This window comes from Sarcophilus harrisii, chromosome 1 (genome assembly GCF_902635505.1).
Source record: "Sarcophilus harrisii chromosome 1, mSarHar1.11, whole genome shotgun sequence".
Classification (NCBI taxonomy): Eukaryota; Metazoa; Chordata; class Mammalia; order Dasyuromorphia; family Dasyuridae; genus Sarcophilus; species Sarcophilus harrisii.
In genome coordinates this window covers 630,096,001-630,123,645 of record NC_045426.1, presented here as the reverse complement: position 1 = coordinate 630,123,645, position 27,645 = coordinate 630,096,001, and the positions used below count along the sequence as shown (strand labels likewise).

Sequence of the window (27,645 nt, the reverse complement as noted above, 5' to 3'; positions counted from 1 at the left end):
CTTTTCTAGGAACTTACCCCTTCCACAATCTAGTCTCTGTCTCTCCATTTCTAAGAGCTTTTATTTTTCTTCTTCATTTTCTTCTTGTCTGTTGACTCTTTCCTTGTTGATTGTACAAATATGTCCCCCTCTCTACCCTTAAAATCCTTCTCTTGACCTTGATATTTCCTTAATTTATTAGCCTATAAGCATTTCTCCTTTTCACAGGTGAAAATATTAAAAAAATAAAAAGTCCATTATATTTCTTGCTTCAATTTTCTCATCTCCTAACATTTTGACATCTTTCCATCTGACTTCTGACTTTATTATTCATTAAATGAATTTTTGATGATGTTTCTCAATTCTCAATCCTCATCTTTCCCAAATGCTTTTTAGTTTTTGACACTCCTCAGTATGATTTTCCTCTTGGTACTCTTTTTTTCCTTGTCTGGAGTTTTTTACTATCTATCTGACTGCTTTTTCTCAATCTCTTTGACTTATCATAACTCCTTCCATGTATTAAGTATTGATGGACCACAATTTTCTGTCTCAGTCTCCTTCTATTTGCTTAATGATATTATCCAGTTCCATATTGTACACTCTTATGCAAATTACTGCAAAATCTATATATCTAATTTCACTTCATTGCTTCAGTACAATAGATACAACTCCCTGACTTAAATCTTTAGATGGATAACGTCAGCAGCACCTTGAACACAACATAAAGAAAATTGAACCTCCAAATTACCTCCATAAACTTACCCTTCTTTCTAAATTTCCCATTTTTCTTAATATTCTTAGTTTCTCTGCCCTTATTATCCACTCCCCATTCTAGTCAAATATAACTCTGTTGATATTGTTGAAATTTGCCTCTCTTTTCACTCTCAATGAGGGTAGCCACATTCAGATACTTATACTAGAAATATAGATACCAAAAAATGATATAATTATTCTTCTAAATAGTAGGAATTTGTATTTTATCTTGGGAGACAATTTGTAGATATATGTATGCATGTATATGTGCATATGTATGTGTCTGTATATATAAATTATATGTATGTGTGTGTATATATATATATATATATATATATATATGTATATGTATGTGGGGAGAAAGAGAGAGAGAGAGAGAGAGAGAGAGAGAGAGAGAGAGAGAGAAGAGAGAATATAGAGAGAGAAGAGAGAATAGATAGATTTGTTATTATTCAGTCATTTTAGTTGTGTCTGACTTTTTGTTAACTCATTTGAGATTTTCTTGGCAAAGATACTGGAATGGTTTGTTACTTCCTTCTAGAGTTCATTTCATTTCACATTTGAGGAAACTTAGGCAAACAGGTTTAAGTGACTTGCTCAGGGACATACAACTCAGGGTCATAAGTAAAGCCAGATTTGTACTCAGGAAAAGGAGTCTACCTGATTCTATGCCTGACACTCTATCTACTGTACAAATTTGTTTCCTACTTAGTTACTTATAGTGTATATGGAATAAAAGCATATAAATAGCAAAATATATCCTTAGATAACTCTTTTTTCTTATACTTCCTCTCTCCCCCTCCCTACTTTCTTCCCTCCTTATCTTCCTCTCCCTCCATCCCTTTTTCTCCCTCCCTCTCCCTGTCACTCTCTGTCTCTCTCTATCTCTCTGTCTCTCTCCCTTCTCTCTCTTATATATAAATATAAAATGTGTTTTTTTCTGATTAAAATATATTAATATATTACTCCACCATTCAGAAACCTGCAGTTATCCCCTATTGTATAAATACAGTCACAGCATTTACCATAATACAATGCAGTGCAACACCATATAATACAATGCAATAATATAAAAAAAAAACTAAAATTCTTTTAGGCATTTAAGGTGTTGTTATGGCTTCTCCCTTCCCAGTTTTATTTCATTTTTCTTCAGACCCTCTAGAATAGGCAAATATTCCTGATTTTATCCTACACTGGCTCAGACCTCCACATTTTTTAGGTCCTAACATGCCTTAAAAATATTCCCTCCATCTCTATCTAGTAAAATGATTTTTCTTGATAAAAGGCCTAACTACTACCATAAACCCTGCCCTTATGAAAGTAAGTTTCTGCTGTCATAATATTTTCTTAGGCTGTTTAGTCTGGCTTCAGTTACTTCTAGTTTACCTGTTCATTTCCTCTGTTTTATACTTATGGGTATGTGTATAATTTTCTCTAAATTACATTGTATCAAAGATAAAATTCTGAGAAACAAAATTCATGGGTATTAAAGTCAAGTTATTAATTATTCTATCCAATAATCAATAAATTGATATTCAGTGGTTTGTCTTGGCAATTAATGACAAAGGAATCTTTATCATCTTAAATGCCCACCTGTTTTCTTAAGAGCACATTAGGGAGCCATCCTTGCGAAGAAAAAGATAACTGTAATGGGTGGGTATTTAGTGAGAAGCTGGGCTAAGAGGTCTCAGACCTTCATTACTTCATTATCAAGGATGGAAGGTCAGTTGAGGAAGGAGGCGTGATGATGAATTTTAGCAGCCTCCAAAACTTTAGGCAAATAATACCTTTTCAGATCATGATCTCTTTGGCTGTATTTCTCCTTCATGAGCCAAGCTGCCTAAACTCTAATGCAGGAGATAAAAGACACATGGCATTTCTCTGTGCAGTTCTTGACCAATTCTATTTGGCTGTTTACAGAGCAGACAAAAGCCAGAGTCCTATTTTGGTAGGGCCCAGTCCAAACCAAATGAGGAACAGAAGCCTTAGGAAGCCAGGAGTGATTACATTATCAAGTGATTATCTTCAGAAACTATTAATAATTAGTTATTAATAAATAGTAGTTAATACAAATACAATAAAATAATAGTATAAATAAAATTTAATAAATATAATAATAATTATAAACTAATTTCCTTCCATTGGAAGCTGCTTGATGGCAGAAAAATCAACATGTTAATTTTTGTTCTGAATCTCCAGTTCTTAGTAATGGGTCTTATACATTCTAAGAAGAAAATATATATTTAATTAATTTAATGAATTCAGTTGAATTTTTTCATTTGATGATGGGGGTATAATTCGAGGAGCTATAAGATCACAAATATAGAAGGGATTTCAGAAGCTATCTAGCCCAACCACTTTATTTTATGAATGAAGAAGGTTCAGAGGTGTTGTCCAAAGTCACCTAAGTAATACATTTTTTTGTGTCCCTAAGTGATTGTCCTGTTCCACTCTCTCTGTTCACTGAACTCTATGTTTACATAAAACATACTAAGTGTTTTAACACATATATCTATCATTAATGAGATCCATTTAATTAGATTAATAAACTGGATTTTAAACATTAGATTTATTTAATTTGCATAATCCAAATTGAATTTAATAGAATCAGTGAGAAGTACTGATGGCTATTTTAATTTGGTAGTATGTGAATTTTATAAATTGGACAAAAATGCAAAAGGACAATTCATCCTGGAAGAGCCAATGTGATAGTGGAAAGATCATTCACTAACCTGAGAGCTAGTAATAATTGTGATAGTTTCATTTTATATAGCATTTTAAATTTTTATAGTACTTTTCTCATAATTAAATAAAAGGTTAAAATAATATTTGTACTGTATACAGACCATGAAACAATTGATTGTGAGATGGATTTGATATCTAAGGACCTTAATTCTGATTTTATGTGACTTGGACTCTGTACTACATCTCTATAAACTTCACTTTCTCATCTTAAATGAGAGGGTTAGACAAAAAAAAGCTTCCAAGGCTCATTCATCTCTAAATCATTGACTATACCATCCTACTTTTTTTTTTAACAAATTTAACATTTAACAAATAGAGTGACAATAGTGACATTTCGATTTGTACCTGAACCCAGTACTCAAACCCACACATTCTGATACTGAAGCCTGTGTTCTTTTCACTATTACATTCAAGACTTGTAATTCCTACTTCTGTCTCTGATACTTTCTATATGACTTTGCATAGGTCAATAATATGCTTTGGATCTCATATTCTTTTGTAAAATGAGATAGTGGCAAGAGTTGGTCTCTAAGGTCCCTTTTAGCTCTAAAATTCTGTGTTCTGTTTATTTCCTGTTTTAATATTATCAATTCTAAATTACTTTCCAACTCAAACATCCTGTAATTTGATATTCTCTGCTCTATAACTGATTTAAGTTTTAGCTTTCTGTGTTCTATTGTTTCACAGCTAAAATTTCTTCCAGTTTGATCATTCTGTGATCCTGTGAGCTAAGGCCATGAATCAAGACAATACACGATCTGTTCTCATCCAACTAAGATTCATGTTTTTTTTAAGTCGTGTCTAAGTCTCCTGATGCTAAAATGGTTGCCCTTCCTCCTAGGGCAAGGGATTTGGCGGCGATGCCCACCATCAGCAGCCGTACACTGGACCTCCATTTCCAGCCTCGAAAGGGCCTCCACCACTATATCCCTGTAATGTTTGACTATTTCCACCTGTCTGTGATCTCCATGACAATCCATGCCTCACTAGTGGCCCTGCAGCAACCACTGATCAGGTAAATATAGCTCTGCTCAGCAACAATGGATTCATATTTTATTCTGCTTTGTAATATTCCATGGGGGCTGGGGAAGATTAGCCAGGCAACAGTGGGCAGGCAAAAAAGAAATTCTGGACCATGAAATGGGGGCAAGAAGGCCAAGACAAAGGAATAATAAGTCTATTCCATTTCCTAAGATTATCACATATTACATTAAATAACTTGTTAGAATTTTCAGCAAAGGCTTTATAAATCTAGATGATTTGTGAAGTGATGAATTCCCTGAATGTGGTTCACAACATAACATTCGTATTCTATTTGATGTTGTTTGCTTGTATTTTGTTTTCTTACTCGTTTTCTTTCCTTTTTGATTTGATTTTTCTTGTGCAACAAGAGAATTGTATAAATAATTAATACATATTGGATTTAACATATTTCAACATGTATAATATATATATTGGATTGCTTGCTATCTAGGCGAGAGGGTGAGGGAAAAGAGGGGAAATTTTGAAACACAAAGCTATGCAAGGCCCAATATTGAAAAATGATCTTTGCATATGTTTTGAAAATATAAAAGCTTAAATAAAAAAGAAATCATAAGTTCCCTCTTGCTGATGATCTTCAATTAAACTAAATAATAATTCATTGAAAATGATCTGTGGCAGACTGATTACCATGGGTCTCATTGCTTAGAAAGCCAGGTAGGTTAGATTTCACACTTTCCCCAGAATTCCCCTGTATCTTTTTTTTTTTCCACAGAGAGGCTGATTTTAGTTTAATGTAAGACAAATTTACTAACAGAGTTGTCCCTATATCCTTAATGGGATTATGGTGTCTGAACTTTGCTAATGCATCATCCTCCATTGATGTTGTTCCCTCCCTTGTAGGTAATAGTCTCCAACTAACCCCTTGGTTCCATTTAGCTACTAATAGCCAGATTCACTTTTACAAAGAAATATTTACAAAAGTACCTTAAAAAGTAATCACAGATATTTAAGCTTACTTTCCTACCAAGTTGAGAGCTTAATTTTCCTCCCATCTTACACTACCTCAATCTCTGGAGAAGATAGATTAGGTTCATAATTTAGTTCAGTTTCTACAGATCTCAGTACGAGTTCCAAGTTCCACCTCTCTCCCCCCATATATATATTCAGGCTCATGTCTCAAGCATTCTGGCTTCTTAGGGTTTCCATGATAGGCTGACTAATTATATCAACCCAACTGCAATTATGGTTCCAAGGTTTTAGGGACTGAACCTTCTGGGTTTCATGAGAAGCACCTCTGGCACCTAAAACTACAGGAAAAAAGCACAAAATAGAAACTGGCAACAGGCAATCACAACTTCATGAAACTTATGTGAAAACTAGGTTTATTCCAAAAGAAATAAATACATTTGCAACTTCACATTCCCTACAGAAAGTTGCCTATTTGTGACAGTACAACAAAATAAGGAGGAAGAAACTCAATTCTCCACCTAAAAGTGTGTGGTATGAAAGGGGGAAAGGTGCAGTAAAGATGGGGAAAGGTGAAGAGGAGGAGCAGGATGATGGTAAAAGCTGCATTCTTTCCCTTTGGGAACTTGCTGGACCATGAAAACATGATGATCTGCTTATTTACCAAGGTCCCAGTTGCACAATTTCTCAGACTATTTCAGACTGCCTGGTGCTTGTCTCAACTCTGAAAGACATACAGAGAGTCCAGTTTGGGATGCAAATGAGACATTATTATGTCAGTTCAAGATGGAGGGATGGATATTGGGGGGGGGGGCCCTTCATGGCCTTCAGTATACTTTTGCATGTTTCTGGAAAATATGGCAACTCAGAAAGACAATTTCAGGAGATCCCTTAACATTCATTAACAAAGCAAACACCCCCAGACCTAATTTTTGGAACCAGGGTTAGAGGGAAAAAGGGGAGAGAAGTTCCTCCCCCCCAACAAGTCCAGTTCATGTTTTCTGTATTTTAGCATTTTCATTAGCAGAAAGATTGGTGAAGAGCAACTGATAGAAAGGGAAGAAGCTCAGGGTCCCCAGTTTTAAAAATAGTTATTTTCTCAAAGAAGGTTGCTGCCCTCCACATAGTAGATCATGCAGAGACTTCCAATTTAGATGATCTGAGTGTGCTCAAACAAGCCCAGGTTAGATATGTAAGGGACATTATTGCTTTAAGTACTTACTGAAATATAATTATAATAATTTTAACCACAAAACAACATAAATAGCAATTTAAGGTTTGCAAAGCACTTTTGCATGTGTTATCTTGTTTGATTTTTATAACAAACCTGTGAAGAATATGATAGACTCATTTTAAAGATAATTAAATTGAATGTGAGAGTTTATAAAATGCCAAGGGTCCCCTAGCTAGCACATGTCTGAGGTAGAATTTGAACTTGTCTCTCTGGTGCTTTCTCTGAGGTATCTTCCTCAGAATCTTTCATTCATCAAAGATGAATCTGTCATCAAAATTTAACCTGTGAGGAAACTAAATCCAGATTCACCTGCTCAAGGTCAAGTTTTGAGATTCCTTCAGATGAAGATGATTTAAAATGGGAGACTTTTGTGGGAGGGTAAGCTTCGTGAGGATTGAGATTCTCTCATTCTTTGGATCTATATCTCCAGCACAATAAATAAAAGAACTTAATAAATGTTTGTTGATTGATAAATGTACTGATATAAATCACCTAATCCACATTTAAAACTATCTGAAGTGAGGAGTCTTCTTCCTTCACTGATTGAGATTGGATGACCACTTGGAGAATATGAATATTTGTGTTTATGGTAGGAAACAGACAACAAAATCCCTGAGGATTCTCAGAAACTCTGAGAGTCTGTGTCTGCATTATTGTGACTTTCTTCCCTGAAACTCTCAACCTATGTAAACAACTTAAAAACAGTGTGATAAGTGGTATTAAAAATTGCAGTTTTTAATATCTTTTTAGTGGTCATCAAATAGCACCAAATACCTTCAGCTAAAATAATAACTGTTCCCATCTAGGTGGGAATAAATAAAAGTATTGGATCTGATTAAAAATCCTTCCCTGGACACATACTAATTATGAAGTCCTGGATACCCCAGTCTCTATGATCTTCAATTTCCTCATCTATAAAGTGGAATATTAATAGCACCTATCTTACAGGATTATGGTGGTGATCAAATATTTTAATGTATGTAAAGTTTTTGGAAACTTTAAAACTTATTATAAATGTTAACTATTGTTATTAAAATGACTAAAATATATGGACATTTATTTTTTTGTGCCTCATTTTCCTCTTTAAAAGGAGAGAGTATTCAATTAGTAGGACTCTAAGATCCTTATCAAAGACAGACAGATTTGTTGTACAGCAGTGAGAGTCCCAGGTCTAAAGTCATAAGACCTGAGATCAAATCCTGCTTCAGATACTTACTAGCTGTGTGACTATCTTGGTCACATTTTTTAATTCTGTTTGCCTAATCTTCCTCATCTGTAAAGTGAACTGGAAAAAAATGGCAAATCATTCTAGTATCTTTGAAAATCCAAAGTGGGGTTATGAAACATAAGTAATCACTGAAATGATTGAACAAAAACAAAAATCCTAATCAGCTCATACGTTCTAGAAAATGACAGGTTTATGTTCTGCTTTTTCTATTATTCCTTTTTATTATAGCCATTGATACATATACAAAAATCAGATGATATAGTGAAACTGTGTGATAGGAAATCATGCAAGATTGGTTCTGATCCTAATTGATATCAATTTGTGTCAAAATTGGCAGCTTAGATTAAGTCTTAGTTCCCTCATCTGTCAAATAAGAATAGTATTGCTTATACAACCTCTGACTTCTAGTTTTTTTTTTCTGATTTCTTTTAGGATTTATCTGAAACCTTATCTTTTATAGGTCTTTCCAAGTCTCTCTCTTATATCCTCTAGTTGCAAATAAATGCCTTCCCATCTCAGACTGACTTCCCCCTATTCTGTATATATCTCATAAGTATATATTTATGCATGTACTTAGAATGAGTACTACTGGAAGATAAAGACTCTTTGCCACCCTTCCCTTTTTAGAATACCTAGCACTTAGGATCATTCCCGGCACATATTAAGTCCTTAATAAATATTTATTGACTGACTAAGACACCTTGTATATTCCTGAGGATTTCATGGTATCACATTTTGTTTTAAGACTCTTCTAGGATTTTATTTGTTCTAAAACCTCTTCTCAATGATTATATATAGTTATAATACCTATTTTATTTTTCTCAAAATGTTACTATCTCTTTAGTCACTTTCCAGAGGGAGGAAAAAGTTTCTGTGCCATTTGCCAAATTTATCCTTTTCCCTTCCCCAGACACATATTTTTTGGCTCTAGAAAACACTAAAACTAGTATACAAAACTGGCATTCAAACACAGAGTGAGAAAGAATTTTGATAATAGTCTAATGAGAATGTAAAATTTTGAAATATCCTGAGGAAAATTCCACCTTTCTAGTATTTTTGAGATCATAACTCACTCTTTCCCTCCCTCCTTTCCTTCCTCTTCCTCTCTCCTATCTTTTATCCTTTCCCCATTTTCTCTCAGGTCTTTCCCCATTTTTCTCTTCTCACCTTCCTTTCCCTTTTCTCTCCTCCCATACCTCTTATCTTCTCCCTTCTCCTCCTTCTCCTCTTTTTTCCTCTTGTATTCTCCTCCTCCTCCTCCTCTTCTCATATGTGAAATAACCCCCATCCTCCAAAACTTCAGGCTGTTTCCATTGAATTATTGTATGAAGAACTGGATTTTTTCTTCTTAATACATTTTAAGAATCTTTCAAGTCAGGTGGAATCTAGAATAAAATCAATATTTAAAAAAAATCTTAATGACTCATGAAATACAATGACCTTCTCACTATTCATTCAATACCTAGCTCCAGCAGAGTGTTGGAAATTAAAGCATATTGTTAGGCACCAAGCATCACAAGTTTCACACTTGTTATGACCATTAGATATTTTCTTGTTGTCTACCAGCTTGTTGTTTTCAAAGCATGCTCATATCATCAATTCATTGAATGATTTCACCAATATTATGAGGTAGTTAGGGGAGGTTTTTTTGCCCTCATATTATAGACATTGAATTTAGGTAAGTTAAGGAACTTCCCCAATGTAACACAGCAAGCTACAGCATAGGATTCAGAACAATTGACTACCAATTATTCATCTCCCAGAATCCTTTATAGCTTTTCATTTATTCCAGAATAATTAGCAGAAAAATTTGACTTAAATCTAGGTCATACAGAAATTATTGTAATTTATTTTTTCATTCACTTATCTATTTATCCATGTGTCTAATCTATATATGTTTATCTCTCTCTCTCCCTCTATCACTTATCTAATCTATCTCTTTAATCTATCTGTTTGTCTTATCTATTTATTTACTTAATTAGTTTGTTAGATAGCTAGCTCTATGAAAGACTGTGGTATATACTGAATTCTTAATGTATTTTTAAAGAATGCTGGTATAGTTGAAAGAATACTGGACTCAGAGTCACAAAAACTGGATTTGAATCTCTGTTCTGCTCCTTTCTCTCTGTATGACACTGAGAGGGTTATTTCATATCCATACTTGCATGTTCTATTATTTAAAAGTGGTTGAATGATCTGAAAAAATATTTAGGATCATAAGATGATAGAACTAGAATTGAAAAAGATCTCAGAGTCCATGTCCTTATATAACAGATAAGCAAATTAAGGCTTAGGGAGATCAAATCATAATTTGCTTACTATGGTCACTTAGGCAGCAAGCTTGAGGGAAAATTAGAACTTTGTAGAGCTAGTATGTTTTCAAGTTTATCATATCAATAAATATCAGTGATATTTTTATGCCAAGTGATAAGTAAATTTTACAATTTATTTTTATTATTATTTGTAAAATTTTGATTTCTAATAAGAATTTTTTCTTAATTTTTCTTCTCAATGTTTTCCATTTTAGCTTTACACGCCCAGGGAAAGGATCGTGGCTGGGTAAGGGCAGCGCAGAGTCAGGTTCGGAACAGTCCAGTATGTCCTTAGAAAGCCTTGTCTTTGGAGCTGGTTACTGCAAACCTTCTTTCTCAGAGGTAAAGTCTAAGGTCCATGTGAAACTTGACTATTCAAGTTGTACCTGACCATGAACCAGTTCTTCCTTTCCCAACATGATTTATTTTCTGATTTCTGTTCTAAGGACTGCCCTGATGGAATCATCTTCTTCTGGAATGAATCCCATAAAAGGAGGATTGTGAGATCATGACTACTTATTATCTTAGAATGTCATTTAGTCCAATCCTATTCCTCCTCACCAAGTCTCCTCCACCCCCCATCCTTTCACAATGAAAGCAATGAGACCCAGAGAAGAAGGAACTTCCCTAAAATCATACAAATGTAATCTTTATATAAGGGATTCAATTTTAGTTTTTCCAGCTCTCAAACCAGAATTCTTCCCACTATACCACACTGTCTTCTATATATCATGTAGGAGGCAATTTCAAGCTCATATCATATTATTCATTACCTACCATATGCAATATAGTATAGGAGATAGCAGCTTGAATAAGCTTACCCTCAATGAGCTTACAAAACATTTGTGGAAAATAGCATGGCTGAAGAGGTATTTTGGAATAATACCTACAAAAGTAGCCTTGAAGCCCAGGAGAGCTGGATTCAAGTCCTTTTTCTGACACACCTTGCCTATGTAATACCAGACAAGTCACTGAATTTCTCTGTCTAAGATTATAAGCTACAGACAGCCAGAGACTTGTGTTTATAGAGGGAAGTTATTCATGAAATTATAGATCCAATATTTATTCCTATGTCACTGTCATTATATCAATATCTGAGATATAAAATGAAATATTATTATTGCTTAGGAGATATCATATTAGCTCCTAAGAAAGGTAATGTCCAAATTGAGAAATCAGGGAAAACTTTGTAGAGGATGGCTGGGACCATGGTATGATAGAAGCACTTCTAAAACAGGAATCATATAACTAGAGTTCAAAGCTTAGCTTTCCTGATTGTTATCCTAATGTGATGGACAAATAACTTTCTGGAACTTAATTTCCCTGTCAGCAAAATGAAGATTTCAGACATATAAACTCTGAATCCCTCTCTAGATATGAATTCTATAATCCTATAATTTCCCCAGGCAGTGATAGGTGAGGAAGATACTCCCCTTATAGTAAATGGTTTAAGCAAAGACTCAGAGTTGGAAAATTCCCCAACAGGTCATGGGTAATAGTGACTGTTACAGATTAACCAGGGAACTGAATGTCTCACAATAATCTTCAGAAATAAGGCTAGGGACTGGTCCGTGGCACAGAGAATCCAGTAAAGAGCCTGTACCAGAAGGACATAGGTTCCCATCTGGCCTCAAACATTCATTAGTATGTGGCCCTGGGCAAATCACTTAATCCTAATTGTCTCTAGAGAAAGGGAAGTTGGAATGAAAGAAGGAAGGCAGGAAGGAAGAAGAGAGGGAGGAAGAATGAAGAGAGGGAGTGAAGAAATAATAGAAAAAAGGAAAGGTGGAAGGAAGAATGAAAGGAAGGAAGGATAGATGGGAGGATGAAAGGAAGGAAAGTAAGGAAGTAGGAAAAAAAGGAAGGGAGTAAGTAGAGATAGAAAGAAGGAAGGGAGTAAGTAGAGGGAGAAGGAAGGAAAAGAGAAAAGAAGGAAAGAAAGAAGGAAAGAAAAAAGGAAGGAAGGAAAGATGGAAAGAAGGAAAGAAGGAAGGAAGGATAGATGGGAGGATGAAAGGAAAAGAAGGTAGGGGAAGAAGGAAGGATGCTGAAAATTAGGGTGGAAGCTGATTGGTGAGTGCCTTGAGTTATAAGAAATCATAGACCCTTTTTGACTAAGAATAGGACCTGATGAATTCTGTTCACTAAAATTAATCTGGCTTGTTATGAATTACATACTAGAGAGAGAGATTTGATGAATGAAACCTGTAATATAAGTATTACAAACAAAAAAGCAAAAAAAATTAGGGCCACCAATCACATATGGTAGAACTTTTTCTCCACCCCTACCATCTTATAGATCTAGAAATAGGGATCTCAAGACATTACATGATGTACTCAAAGTCACACAGATACTTTCAGAAGTGGGATATAACCATATGTCCTTTGAATTCAGAGTCAGTGGTCTTCCCACTGTACTTTGTTACCTTCTAGTCTGGGGTAAAAAGATAGGAGGTTTTGGAATAGAATGATGTGACAATATTAGGGAGGACAGTGAGGAATAAGGAAATGAAAGAGGTTACAGAGACAGACTCAACCTTAATTTAGAATATATATATATATATGTACATATATGCATATATATAATAGAATATGAAATATATATGGAATTCTGTTTTTCACAACCTTGCCCTTGGACTTGGACTGTGAACCTTATAAAGGATGCATTAGGGGCCAGTATTTTTAATAATACTGTGAAAGATTTTTATGGGTCTAAAGAGTGACCCACTCCCCCCTTTCCCCCAAAGGTGGAAATGTTCTGCTTTTCCTCATGAACACAGTGAACTCCTGCTTGATCTATAGGGAACATCTTGTAATGTGCTGCTTAACCATTGAATCACCCCTCCCTGACTTCATTTCCCAGCATGCAGGGACTTCATTTCCAAAGCTGCAGGGGGTCTGAGCGCCTCTTGGTATAAACTCCTAGCTCCACCATTAGCGTTAATGGGAAAAACACAGGGAACATGCAACTGCTGCACACTTGAAGGACCTCATTGAGAAGAGGTCATTTTGGGCCTTTCAAGGAAAGAGATTTCCATTGGAAATTGGGCAATAGAGCACAGTGGAAGGAGAAAATGATCTGAAGTAAGGAAAAAAGCTATTTTCCAATCCTAATGATCACCCGCTATAACCCTGGGCAAAGATGTTGTTAAAAATCTTTTATTTCAGGGTCAGCTAGTTGGTGTAGTGGATAGAGAACTAGCCCTGAAGTCAGAAGGATCTGAGTTCAAATCTGGTTTCAGATACTTGATATATTCTGTCTGTGTGACCCTGGGCAAGTCACTTAACCCTAATTGCCACAGCAAAATATATATATTCATTTGTTTATTTGTAAACTAAAGATGATCATTGTGTGTTCCAATCCATAGAGTTGCTATAAAAGGGTAGCATTTTGCATGTTCAAAATTTACTATCTACATGTGACTTAGTAGTAGTATAATTGAATTCTTCCTCAGCTGCGTTGGTTTCTTAAATGTCAGAATTAAATTCTAGTAGGCCATAACAAACTAGAAAGGTTTTGGTATAGTGATTTTTAGTTAAATGATAAAGAAGCATAGATTTAAAGCAAAAAGGAATCTTAGAGATCTCTGGGTCCAAATATTTCATCTTGCTTATGAGAGAAGTGTGGATAAGAGTATTGAAGTGACTTGTCAGGATCCAGATAGCTACTAAGTATAATGGTAGAATTTAAATCCATATCTCCCTGAGTCCACATTCAGGATTCTAATAATACCATGATGTCCCTATAGAGGCAACCTAGTTAAGTTTAGAGAAGCTCATCAAGAGGCTGGACAGAAAATGGTATGTTATCTGAATGTAAAAACTTTTAGGGACTATTAATTTATAGAGAGACCCACAATTAGAGATAGGATCAAAAATCTGGTGTGAGTGAAAGGATCCTCAGAGGTAATTGAGTTAAATCATTTATTTTACAGAAGGAGAAACTGAGGCTCAGGGAAGTTATATGGCTGGAGAAATGTCACTTAAGTAATAACTATCAAGGATTAGATTTTAAAACATTTTTGTTGGCTCTAGAATTAGTGTTCTTTCCATCAAAATTCATTATTTTTTATAGGGAACAATAGGTAAAGGAGTGTCCAAATTGAAGAAATCAGTAACTCCTGACAAATTGAAGAATATGTTGTAGTTATTAATTATGAAAACAAATTGCTGAATGCAATAGAAATGCAAAAAATTGCTTTTTAGGTCTATTTACTAAGACTTTATTCCAGGGATTCACTGTTGGTTGGTTATTATTTGTTTACAAAGTTAAACAAAATAATATCACTATGTTAGTATAAAGTTAGTGTGAACAATTGTGGCTGACAAACCAATATGAGCTCTACCCACAAGTGGACACCAATAGACATATTAACATTGGATAGCTTCTCTAATACTGTACATTTCATGTTATTTTTTTCTCAGCTAATTCAATCTGCTTTGCTCATAGAGCACAGCACTTTCTCTGATGATGGCACACCATACTAGGTCGTCCTGTACCAGGGTCTCCCAAATGATTATAAAAGTACTTAAGTACTTAAGAAAGACTTTGAAAATGTTCTTGTATCACTTTTTCTGACCACCTTGTGAGTGCTTGCCCTGTGTGAGTCCTTCAGAAAACAAACTTTTTGGCAAGTGTATTTTGGGCATTCTACCAATGTGGCCAGCCCGATGGAGTTGTGCTCTCGCAGTAGAGTTGGAATGCTTGGCAATTTAGTTTAAGAAAGGACCTTAATGTCTAGGAGATCTTTAGAGCTTCCTAAGTCCGTTCAAATGGAAGTGATTCAATTTCCTGCTGTGGTGCTGGTAAAATGTCCAAATTTCACTGGTGAACAACAATGAGGTCAGAACAACAGCTCTGTAGCAAGTCTAATACCTCTCCTGTTCCACACTTTTCTTTGGAGCCTCCAAACACTGAGCTCTGGCAATATGATGTCAACCTCTCAATTATTAGTTTATCTATGTGGACATTCCTTGAAAACATACTGCCAAGGTAAGTGAATCCATCCACAGCATTCAAAACTTCACTATTTGCTGTAACTGATGGTTCCACATATGGATGGTGTGCTGAGGGTGATGGGAGGACCTGTGTTTTCTTGGTGCTAATTGTTAAGGTAGCAGAAATCAGCAGAGAATCGATCCATAATATGTCATATCTCAGCTTTAAGGTTCCATTGAATGAGTGTACAGCCATCTACAATCAAACTCTCTCCACTTTAGTTTTGGCTATAGCCTTTTCAAGTTGGAGAATTTGCCATCAGTGTGGTAGTTAACTTTGATGCCATCTTTGTCCTCTTGGAAGGCATAGCTGCAAACAACATGCTAAAAAGCATGAGAGTAAGCACACAACCTTGTTTCACTCCATTGCTGATTGAGAAAAGGGGTATTTACCCCAAGCTTGTGAAGAAGTGATTCACTGTAGTGTGGAGGCTTCTGAGTCAATGGAATATACAAGCATTTGCAGTTTTTACCACACTGAGGAAACTTGGGGTGGGCTTGGACTCTTAATCTTTTTTGTATTATAGACCCTTTGGTAGTTTGGTTAAATTTATGAGCCCCTTCTCTTAATATTGTTTTGTTTTTTAATTCATAATTGAATTAAATATTAAATTTTAGTTAGTTAGAGATTGGAGAAGATAAACCTGTATTTTTTTTTCCATCTGAGGATATGAAATCTATCTGTAAGCTTGGGTGTCTGTGGACGCTACATTAATAATCCCTGGCTTACAGTATAGGCAAAAAGTCATGGGGTGTGTGTGTGTATGTGTGTGTGTGTGTGTGTGTGTGTATGACTAACCTAGGTAGTCACCTAGAAGGTGGGAAGGTTTCTCAGCAGAGGATCAGGTACCAGATGAGAAATTTACTTAATTGTAAAAATTCTTATCTGTGGACTAAATGGTGGACTGAGTAATTTAATATACAAAATAAAATATTTAAAATATTCAAATAACTAAAATTGGGACTATTTTCTAAGTGAAATCTAATTCTGCTAATAAGACCAAGTTTTATATTTTCAACACATATAAGTCATTTAATCATTCTCTCTTCCATGCACATAGACTTCAAATCCTACCCTAGTATCTCCAAAAATTTTTACCACTGATCACAAGAGGAACCAGTTAAGAACCATAGTGTGGTGAGTGAAGATAACATGAAGAAATGGGAATGAAAGAATGCATAGGAGTTATTAAATAAAGAGTCCTTTAGAGGCCGATCCAGTCTTTCTGGAGATTAAAGAAATGAGGTCAGGTGTTCTGTCCATTGATTTCATGGAGACGTCTGTCCAGGTCTACATTTCAAGGAGTTCAATTTTAGAATTCGAAGAGAAAGATGAAAAGTGCTGTTTTCTTGAGATAACTGGTCATGATTTTTCAGAGATGCAACATTCCATAGATTCAGGTCTAAGTATACAGTTTATAGGACAACTAGGTAACACAGTTTATTAAAGTGATGGGCCCTGGAGTCAGAAAGTTTCAACTTCGTGAGTTAAAAATCTGGCCTCAGATACTCGCTTTGTAACCCTTGAAAAGTAACTTAATCTTGTTTGCCTTAGTTTCCTTCTCTCTTTATAAAATGAACTGGAGAAGGAAATGGCAAACTCCAATTTAGAAAACCCCAAATAGGGTTGTGAAGAAAGTCAGACTGACTAAAAAATTGCTGAGCAACTACCACCATGGTTTTATGACATATAACAGAAGTATACCTGAAACAAAAAGAAAAGTTCCAGAGGTTATTAAGTACAATATGAGTCATGAAACTTGTGAGAAATATTGGCATCTAATCTTTGGGTATTTTCTGTTTCTAAGATCTTGCAATAATGTCTGAAAATCTTCCTGAGATAGACACAATACAGGGGAAGACAAAATAGATATAGAGGGAAAGCTACTTGGGTAATAAGTTTAGAGATACACTGTTTTGCCATATAGGCTTCTTGACTTTTTCTCTTGTTCTACTTCCTTCAAATACAATATGAGGCCCAACATAGAAGTTGTAGTCCAGAGATTTGTTTTTTATGATACCTCTAGTCAACCTAATGGAGGTCCGAATCTAAACTCATTATGTTTTTCCCCAAAGCTTCTATTCTTTTTAACTTTCCTATTATGTTTTCTGTGTATACATGTACATATATATATATATATATATATATATATATAAAGACATACACACATATATACAGTTTGTACATATTTTTAACATATTTTCCTGTACTCCTATTTCTATGAGAGCAATTGATTTTTATTTTCTCTTTTTTGCATCCTCAGTGTTTATCATGGTGTCTGACATATACTAAACATATAAATGTTAGTTGACTGGTGTATTGAAAATAGCTGCCTATTTCATGGTGCATAGATCAGCTGTCTTGACTTCTTAAAGGTGTAATAATAGCGTTTGAATATGGTATAAACCTAAGGGAAGATTAGGAATGTGTTTTGGGCTGATTGGGGCAGATCCAGCAGGTGTGCATCTCTCCATGCTCTGCTGGAGATCTGTCTTTGTTAAATAGTGATTAGAGAAGTTGTAATGTCTGTGTTCTATAGGTCTGAGTTGGTATTGCCATGGCTCAGGAGCTAGTGCATCTGCAGGAAAGGAAAGAGACTTTGATGAAAAAGTATGTTTAAGTTCAAGGCTTTCTGTATCTCTGAAATATTTTCTCTAAATTTCTTCTCTTCCTTTAGGATATGTCAGTATTTTGAAAAGAAGTGAAATTAGACTAGACTAAGAAGGACTTTTTCTAGGAAGATGGAATCCAGGGAGAGATTGAATGAATGGATGCTTAATGATAAAGTATTTGTTAAATGTGAACTATGTGCCAGCTTCAAGGTTAAATGCTTTTGATGCAATACAAATAGGACAGCTCCTTTCCTAAAAAATTTTACATTGCAATGGTGTTGTGAAGACCGTGTATTTTAAAATCAGCAGGAGTCAGGAATTCAGGGTAGGGGAAAATCGTCAGTCTTTATTCTCAGTGAAGAAGGATCGGAGGTGGAAGATAATCGGTGATAGCAATGTGTGCAGCTGAGTCAAGAAGCTAGCTCGACCAGCAGCCACACAACCAGCAGCTAGGAGAATCGAACCCAGACCCAATCTCCCCCAGCTTCTCTTCCTGTCTCTCTCTACCTCCACCCACCAAAATCGTCATTTCCTATACAACACATCAGGACTTGGGCGGAGAGTGGGCAGGGGCCATTCTTTATCCAATCATGTATATTAATAGAGTATAGCCCAATTACTATTTAGCCTCATGTACTTAGGACCTCAGTGCATCAACTCAAACATCAGCCCATTACACAATGGGAAAAAAACACATAAAGGGAAACTAGATTTTTTGAGGGGTTAAGTGGTCAGGGGTCTTGGTATATGTGGGGCAACATTGCTGGACATGTACAAGAAGTGAAGTAAATGTCTAACAAAAGAAAAGCTCATTAATCGGATCCCAGAGTCCCAGAGAACAAGATTATGGTTAAAAAGCCATCAGTAAGATGGAAGATTTTAGGTCTATGCCATTTCTATACCACAAGGTCCATTTCTGAGATTCCCAAGTTTTTTTCAGGACCCACCATCTTCAGTACCAGGTCTCCCCTACCTTATCCTGCTGTAATATCTGAGAGAGATGTGTTTTGGAATTCCCCCTCTCCTGGTATAATTACACTCAACAAAGGTACATTGACTACTTGGGATCATCCCTCCCTCAACCCCATTCAACTGACTTGCCCCAGGTGTTCCCATTTATGTCCCGTGGTCTTACCTCAGTGATTTGTAAGCCTGCTCTTAATTTTAACAGGCTATTATTAAAAGTCTTGGAACATGACAAAGACCATCTTTAAAATATGCATCATAATGTCATAATGCATATTTATTATTATAAGGATCCAAAAAAAGGGGGAAAAGGTAAAATAGCTTGGAGAAATATTATTCTCACTTTTCAGACAAAGAAAATTTTCACTTAGAGAGTTTTAGTGATTTAGTTACTTCCAACAAAGCCTTAGAGCAGAAGAGATGGAACTGGAAGCCAGGTGAGGAAGCCCTGGAGAAAAGTAGTACACTTGGTCTTCTAATTTCAACTCTAATGATCTTTTGGTTAACTCCATTGCATGTTGATTTTCTGAACAATTATTAAAATCCTATATAAATTCAGGCTGTTATGATTAATATTATTCAACTTGCTGAAGTCATATGTGTTTATTTTTGACAGATCACTCACTATTTCTCAGCCTCAGTTTCTTTCCTTCTATATAAATAAAGCTCAAAAAAGGTTTTGGTTTTAGAAACAACATTTGGAAATAGTATATATTCATAAAATCATAAAAGTAATGAAAAGGACTTTAGTCCTTATTTAATGTCCACTCTCCCTTGCTCCCAGCCCATTTTCATAGAAGTAACTGAGATTGGACAATAGGCATTGACTGAATCAAGATGAATCAAAACAATAATGCACAGCTTCCACAACATTTATTTGAAATGATCTTAGTTATGCTCACTTCTGTCATGTAAACCTAGTAACTCTAGTCTCATCATCTTTATGGGAGTCAGAGGATACCCTGTTTATAGATATTTAAGCTTAGCAGGCCTGGTTATTTGTAGGATTTGATTCTATTTCTGTGAAATTTCCATTTGGGGAACAACCAGCGATCCACTCTTAGAAATGCTATAGCTTTGCCTTGATGCCCCATCCAACAGCTGAAGGGAAGCCAAGCTTAGGACAGAATCCAGGAGCCCTGGAGCTTCAAGCCCAAATCCCTGAGAAGCGTAATTCGGTAGCAAATAAAATCAGAATATGCCCAGATTGTGGTGTCAGCTGGGAAGATTAGGGAACAGGTGTTCCTTTCAAAAAAATAAATAAATAAAGTCCTTTCTTCACAAAGACATTTGCTGAAACTGAAATTTCATGCTCAAATGAGCTGATTTACATGAAAAATCATGGGGTGGGGTGTATTGAAATGACAAAAATTTCCCATTTATCATTTAACCAGGCCCTCATCAGGCTGCAGGCTTCCCCTAAATTTTTTTTCATTTACCTCCAGGTTGGCATTTCTCTTCTCTGGATTGTATTTACCATATCTGTTAGATCCAAGGATATCTAAGTTCCATCAAAGTACTAAAATACTAAGACTGTTGGAAACGGGATTGCCCTGAACTCACCATATCGAGTTTCATTTTTATGAAAGTGTATGTGTGTGATGTCAGCAAGAGTTAGGGATGCAGTCTTAGGTGTTCCAGCCTATGCTATGAATTTAATTAAACAACATGTGTTCATGGTCTAGAGACAATAAAGCCTCCAGATCCCTTTCAATCTCTGAGTCTCAATTTCCTCACTTTTAATTTGAGGAAATAGCCTTTCCACATATAAAATTTTCATTTTGTAAACTGCAAAGCACTTATTAGAATGCATTACTATTATTATTCCTCATTTTCTAACATTTTATACTCATTTCTTTATTTAAGGACCCCATGAGTAGGGATCCACCCACTCTTAATTGTCAACTGGAAGAATCAATCTTAACTTTGTAATCAGCAGGTTCCTTGTTCCATCTGTCTCCACTCTCCTACCCATACCCAACACAACTAGGGACAAAAATGGAAGTTACATAGAAAGAGAATAGAGGTCAAGTCAATAAGCATTTATAAGAGCATATTTTGTGCTAGGTACCATGCTAAACAACAGGGATATAACAAAAGCAAAAGAACAGTCTTCATTCTGAAAGAGCTCACATTCTAGTGGATGGAGGCAAACAATTAGGTATGTACAAGATATATACCAGGTAAATTGGAGGATATCTCACAGGAAAGGCAATAGTATTGGAAAGGCCTATTACAGAAGGTAGAATTTCTTGAAAGAAGCTCTGTAATTCCAGAAGCTGACATGAGAGGGGAGAGCACATTAGTCTTAGGTTTTATATATAAACTCTAAGGACAGACATTGAAGGTAGCTATAGTTAGGAGATAGATTGTCTTATTCAAAGATTATCAAGAAAACAAGTGTTATTGGAGAGATTGGGTATAAACAGAAGCTCAAGATATAAAAGCAATAGCACTTTCTACGCACAAAAAAGAGAATGTGTCCCTGGATAATAAATAAACAGTCTTTATATTCACTTAGGAAAGACTATGAAGGAATTGACTATAACTATTGTGAAATTAGATTTACAATCTCTAAAGAAAAGCATTTCTTGCCTTCTAAGTGAATCTTGAGAGAATTTTGGTGCCATAGAAAACTAAGTGTGGAAGCCAGTTTAGTTCACAGAATATTAAAGAGTAGAACATATTATTTATGTTTAGATGTGATCTTAAATTAGAAATTTGAACGTCAAGTGAAAAATGAAAGAGATAAGACAACTTAATTATTCAAGTCAATAAATACTTATTAAGTACCTACTATATGCCAGCACTGTGTTACCAAGTTACCAAGGAGGCAAAAAACACCTCCTGTCCTAAAGAAATTTATAATGTAATGAGGAAGATAATGTGGAAACAGATGTGTATTGTGTGTGTGTGTGTGTGTGTATCCAGTTAAATACAGAATAAAATAGGAAATAATTAACAGAGGGAATATACTGGAATTTTACTTGATACTTAAAAGAATTAATTTCAAAAGGGAGAGAGTTGAAGTCATAAGTGGGAAAAGGATTTATAAATAGCAGAATCGAGTTGATCAAATGTTTTCCAAATCTTAAAGCCCTATATAATGATAATGATAATAACTAACACTGACACAGTGCCTATATGTATACACCAGTCACTGCCTTAAGTGCTATTCAAGCAAAATCTCTAAAGAAATGCTAGTTACCTGTATTTTTGTTAGCTAGATAATAAAACAAATATTTCAAATCTATGTTGTAGTGCCAACAAGTGAACAGTGTCCTCTGAATATACATAGATAATTCATTACCCCTAGACGTGGCAACTATATATTCCATAGAGAACATATTTCATTCACAAGCAGTGGGCTCATTCAGATAATTACAGGTGGTATAATAAACCTCACATATATAAAGGGTTTACATTCATTTATCACTGTATTTCACATGAGCCTAATATTTGATAATATATGCAAAATCAATAGGTAACTTCAAAGCCATATATAAATCTAAGTTGATATTATGGTAATAAGATGACTCATTATTACCAAAATAATTTGGTAATAATGAGTCATCTTATTACCCTCCATCATCTTATTGAGTCATCTTATTACCCCAGTGCTTCATTCCAGCTCGGAGGTGCCCAAGGGATTTTTTCAAAGCCAGAGATGTTAATTAACAATTTGTGTTGCCTGGGACAAATTTCACAAAATATATCCAGCAAAGAAAGTATGATAACCAGCTTTATCCTAGCCAACTTTAAAAGACTAATTTAGTTGAAATATAAAGATACATCTTGGTTCTAAAATCACTGTGAGAACTAAAATTCCATCCTCAGGTGTAAAAGCTTGGGACTTCTATTCCCATGGAAAGAGAGTTCAATGCAGAACCACCAATATGGAGGCAACCCTTGGAAAGAAGGAGCACAGTTTGAGATATAAAATGTGGAAATGAAAAGTCAAATATTGCCTTTGCATTCATGGGTTTGCAGTCATCGGCTCAAAGGAAAGAAGTGTGTGTGTGTGTGTGTGTGTGTGTGTGTGTGTGCGTGTGCGTGCGTGTGTGTGTGTGTGTGTGTGTGTAAAATTGGGAGAAAATTGAGCGATAATTGGGAAGGTGGGAAATTTTTTATAATGGACCAATTTTTCAACCCTGAAATCAATTTGCATGGTCCGAGAAAGAAATCCTTTTATAAAATTTCACTAAAAGTATTTTTTCTTTTCCTCCCATTTCACTTTAACAAAAAATTTAATAGAAAAGGAAAACAGATATAGAGAAATATGAATGCTTCTTGAAAGAAGTTTTAAATAATGATGGCATAACTTATTAAGGAATTCCACCCTTTGTTTAATTGGCAAAAATTAGTAAGTACAGAGTACTATGAAGTCAAGTCAAAAGGTTTTCAAAGTTTTGTTTTGTTTTTTCCCTTCATCCTCTTCTTCCATTGTCATCATATTTAATGTTGCTGAAAGCACATTTGGTTTAAACTGAGGAGATCTCTAATTGAGTCTTGACCCATCCACTTAATTAGTCATGTGATTGAGCGAATAAGTCCCTTGATATGTTTGAGTATCTACAGGAGTGTTTTGGGACCAGTTTGTATTGGTTTGTGAGTCAATTGTTAAATTTTCAGTGTGTGCATTTATACTTTGGAAATTGGCAAATGCTATATAAACCAAGACTTGACTTTTTGTTTTGTCAATTGCCTAAATTTTAAAAAATAATCAAAAATTTTAATAATAGAGATTAAACTTAAAGTCATGCATTTTCAGAAAGGCCTATTGTTAAGCCTTTATGACCATATTATTTGTGACAGGTTCTTCATTGGTGAAGTGGGTGCAATTATAATGACACTCCTTATCCAGTAAGTTTATTAACAGAAAGTGCTACATAAACACTGTATAAGGTTATAGAATATATACTATTATTATCATCTAATCATTGTTAAACAACTGATGTGAACAAAACTATGCTCCAACCCAGAGATGATGGATGATGATACTGTTTACTTTTGTTGTATTATTGTAACCCAGAGTTTTCTTGAAAAAAGATCCGAGAGTGGCTTACCATTTCCTTCTCCAGTGAATTAAAGAAAACAAAGATTAAGTGACTTTTCCAAACTTAGTCTGTGGCCATATTTGAACTCAGGCCTTCCTGACTCTAAGCCCAGCACTCTATCTCCAGAACCACTCAGCTGTCTCCATGTAAAGGACACATTAAATCAAGAGTGCTGCTCCAGAAAGATGAGGGAAAGATGGGGCTACAGCTTTGTTGAGAAGAAAGAACATATATAAATTAAGATAATAATATAGGGAGAGACTAGGGATATAATCCCAATTCTACCACTTATTCCTGAACAACTCATTTTCCTCTCTAGCTTTTAGTTTACTCTTATGTAAATTGGGAGGGGTTAACACAGGATTTCTAAGATACCTTTCAGTTCTGACTTTTTTTTTTAACATTTTCTATGAAAAATTAAGAAGGCACACTTGTATTGTGGAAAATTGTAAAAGTGATGCAGGACCAATGCCTCATATTCTAGACACCTGTAGTCAATGGATACCTGGGAAAAGCTAGCTCTCTAGATCTTATGGATATTTGTGTAATGTAAAATAAGAGAGCCCATTCCTTCAGATAACCGAGTGATAGCATTTAGATAAATGAGACCACTTTCTAACGGGCTGTGTCACCTAGTCTACTACTCATCAAGGCTTCTGAGACAATATTAAGCACTTTCAACAAAACAAAAACCCTAAGAATTAGGAAACTGCAAAGTGTTTCCAGGTCTGTTCCTTTGTCAGTTGTATGATAAAAATGCTATGCTCTTTCAGCAAAAGCAATTTCCTTGATCCTGGGATCTGCACAATTCTTAGAACTGTTCCAATGTTTAGTATCTAAATGATTTCTACTTCTCAGTTAGTATATGGCAGTTCAGGGGAAAAAAAGCAAACAGAACCTTTCATACACACATACATACACACGCAAACACATAGACAAAGACATAGAGTCAACTCTTCTAAGCCTCAAAATTATTTTTTTCTTTTAAGCAGCATCATTTTTATCCAATCAACTCTAACAACCAGAAAAAAAAAATCAGGAGCAAAAATCCTTTTTTCCCAATAAATTTCTCTAAGCAACAAATGGAAGCAGAGGCACAATGTCATTTGTCCTTGAGCTGAGATGGTTTTCCATATTCTAGGAATCTTTAAACACACTGCGATGTCTGGTTTTCATCAACATTACTTCTTCAAAGCAGTATCTCTTGTGAAATGATTACCCTTTTTCTTATTGTGAGAAACCAGTAGCAACATTTCTACCATCAAAGCCAAAACTAGACAATATATGATTGTTTCTTAGTCAGCAAATAGTTCTAGAGAGATTTTTCCACTGATAAGTCTACAAATCCACATGTCAAACATATGTAAATTACATGTTAAGAAGCAGGACACATTAGTTGAGACTCTTTTCCCTGATGGGTTGCTTTTTCATTGTTTCTCATACAATTACCTTTCCCTCTTCATTATAATCAGCAAAATCGTTGCAATCAGAGACAGATCTACTTCACATTAATATATAAAACAATTTGGAGGGAAATGATAAAGGACTTGACAGTGACTTGAAACCAAATATTTTCTTAGGTGCTTTTAGTAGTTTTCTAAGAAGGCGGCAATTCCCCAATATTCAAAATGGAGAGCAATATGATATTAGAGAGGTAATTAGATTTCAAAGTGTTGAAACCTTTGCATAGTAGGATGTATCTAAATATTCAAAATTTATTTTAATCCAAAAGCTATGTTTTATCCCTTTTCCAAATCTTCATCTCTGCCCATCCACTTTTCATGTCCTCTATTCCCATCATTATCAGGAGATGCTAATGTGCACCTGTTTGGCTAGCATGCCAAAGACAAAGAAGAACCAAACACTGAATAGTTGGAAATTTTCTAAATTTAATATCCCTTTTTAATCTTTTTCTCCCAAACACCTGTCTCAGCATGTAAGCAAAATACTGTCCTCCAGGACAGCAATGCATTTCTGAGGAGAGTATCCTATCATAACAATAAGGTACATTACATAATCATTTGCATCTATCATTCTCTTTAATCTTAGAATTACCTTTTATTTTATTGTGACCTTGGAAAATCATTTCATTTCTCTTGGTCTAAATTTCCTTTTATGCAAGCTAATTTAATGTGATGAGATGATTTTGTGAACTCTTCTATTCATTACTTACTCACTGCTTTCTTTCACAATTCCTAGTTTTGTTGATGCTTCAGCTTAAGTATCATTTTACATGTAAGATTTTCTTGGCTGGACTTTAATCTCCTCAAGAAAAAGATCTGTTTTTACTTTTATCTTTTTTTCATGCTCAGTGTCCCCCAAAATGCTTGAAATAGTGATGCTTTGCAAATGTCTCTTGCTTGATTGATTTACTCTAGCCCTAATAGCAATAACATCAACATCATGGTGTTTCCATGTTTGTAAAATAATTTATATTTGGTATCTCCCTTAATTCTCACAGCAACTCTGGAAGGTAGAGGCTATTATCATCTTTATTTTAATGATGAGGAAACAGAGACTGATATTGGTTAAGTGACTTACCCAGAATTACAAAGCTAGTTAGCAACTGAGGCAGAATTTTATCTCGGGTCTTCTTGGTTCCAAGGCCATCACTTTAAAAATTATGGCACCTAATTTCCATCTATATCCTTTGACCATATTAACCTATAGTGTAACACTACTATTATATAGTATAATACTACTAATAATGCTAGTGTGTACAATTATATAGCCCTATGAAATGAAAATACAGTAAGTCCTTATATATCAGGTATTTATAATTTTAGTGCACAAGGCTGATGTTCACCTATAGTGTAACACTGCTAATAATGCTAGTGTACAATTATATAGCCCTATTCTCATATGAAATGAAATACAATAAGTCCTTATCTACCAGGTGTTTATAATTCTAGTGGATGAGACTGATGTATACCCTAAGTTCTAAATGAGAGCTTGCGCTATGATTCCCTGGCAGGTCCTTTGAAAAAAAGCTTTTCTGTTGGAGAATAAACTAAGCCAGAGCTGCCTAAGTAGTTTTCCACCTTCTGCCAGTGGTCCTGGTGCCAACTTTCTCTGCATTGCTGCATAGCCTCAGGATGACCCATGGTCAGGCTTGCTCTTCCAACCTCTGAAATGCACATTATTGGAGCATCCCAACCAGATGTGCTCTAGTTGCTGAAATCCCCCAGTTGGTGCTCAGTTCTTCCATAAAACCAGCCAAATCAGTAAGCCATTGTCAACCAGAAGCTCCTTAAGTTGAATTAATTGATCAGATTAGCATAGGCAGAGAGCAAGGCCCAGAGGAAATAAAGCAGAGGGCAGGCATGATTTCATAAGGGACACAAAGAAATGAGGTCAGGGATGTTCTCAGCTCCTAGGATTTATTGCTGCACAGAAAGGACTCCGGAAGCTGTATGATCCAAATGTCTGAACAATAATTCCTGTAGTCTCACATTTTCATAGGATAAAAGATCTGGAAGAAATGTTAAGGATCATTTAGTATTTATTCCATTTTACAGTTGAAAAAACTGAGACTTAAAGAAGTTAAATGATGTCCATTAGACCGTCCAAGTTGTAGTATTCAGCACCAAGACTCAAACTCAGGCAGATTTCAAAATTTATATCACAGTGCATCTGGAGATAAATTTGTTGATGAGATGGACTTGGATTAAGAAATTTTAGCTCTAACTGTATTTGTTCTGAGCAAGATTCTCTCAACACCCATTTCTTCAATAGCACGATGAGATGATTTAATTATCTAAGATTTCTATTATAGCATTTTTGTATATCTTGGATCCTTTTATCTCTAAA

The 27,645-nt window shown here is 35.2% G+C and overlaps 1 protein-coding gene across 1 annotated transcript in view; it reads left to right on the top strand.

The window, feature by feature from the left end:
* The window catches only part of FAM135B (family with sequence similarity 135 member B), a 412,962-nt gene that overhangs the window by 288,091 nt on the left and 97,226 nt on the right, over window positions 1–27,645 (top strand). The window contains exons 6-7 of the mRNA XM_031947238.1: window positions 4,319–4,492; window positions 10,417–10,543. Of these exons, the coding sequence (XP_031803098.1) occupies window positions 4,319–4,492; window positions 10,417–10,543 (301 nt within the window). The remainder of the gene's footprint in view (window positions 1–4,318; window positions 4,493–10,416; window positions 10,544–27,645) is intronic.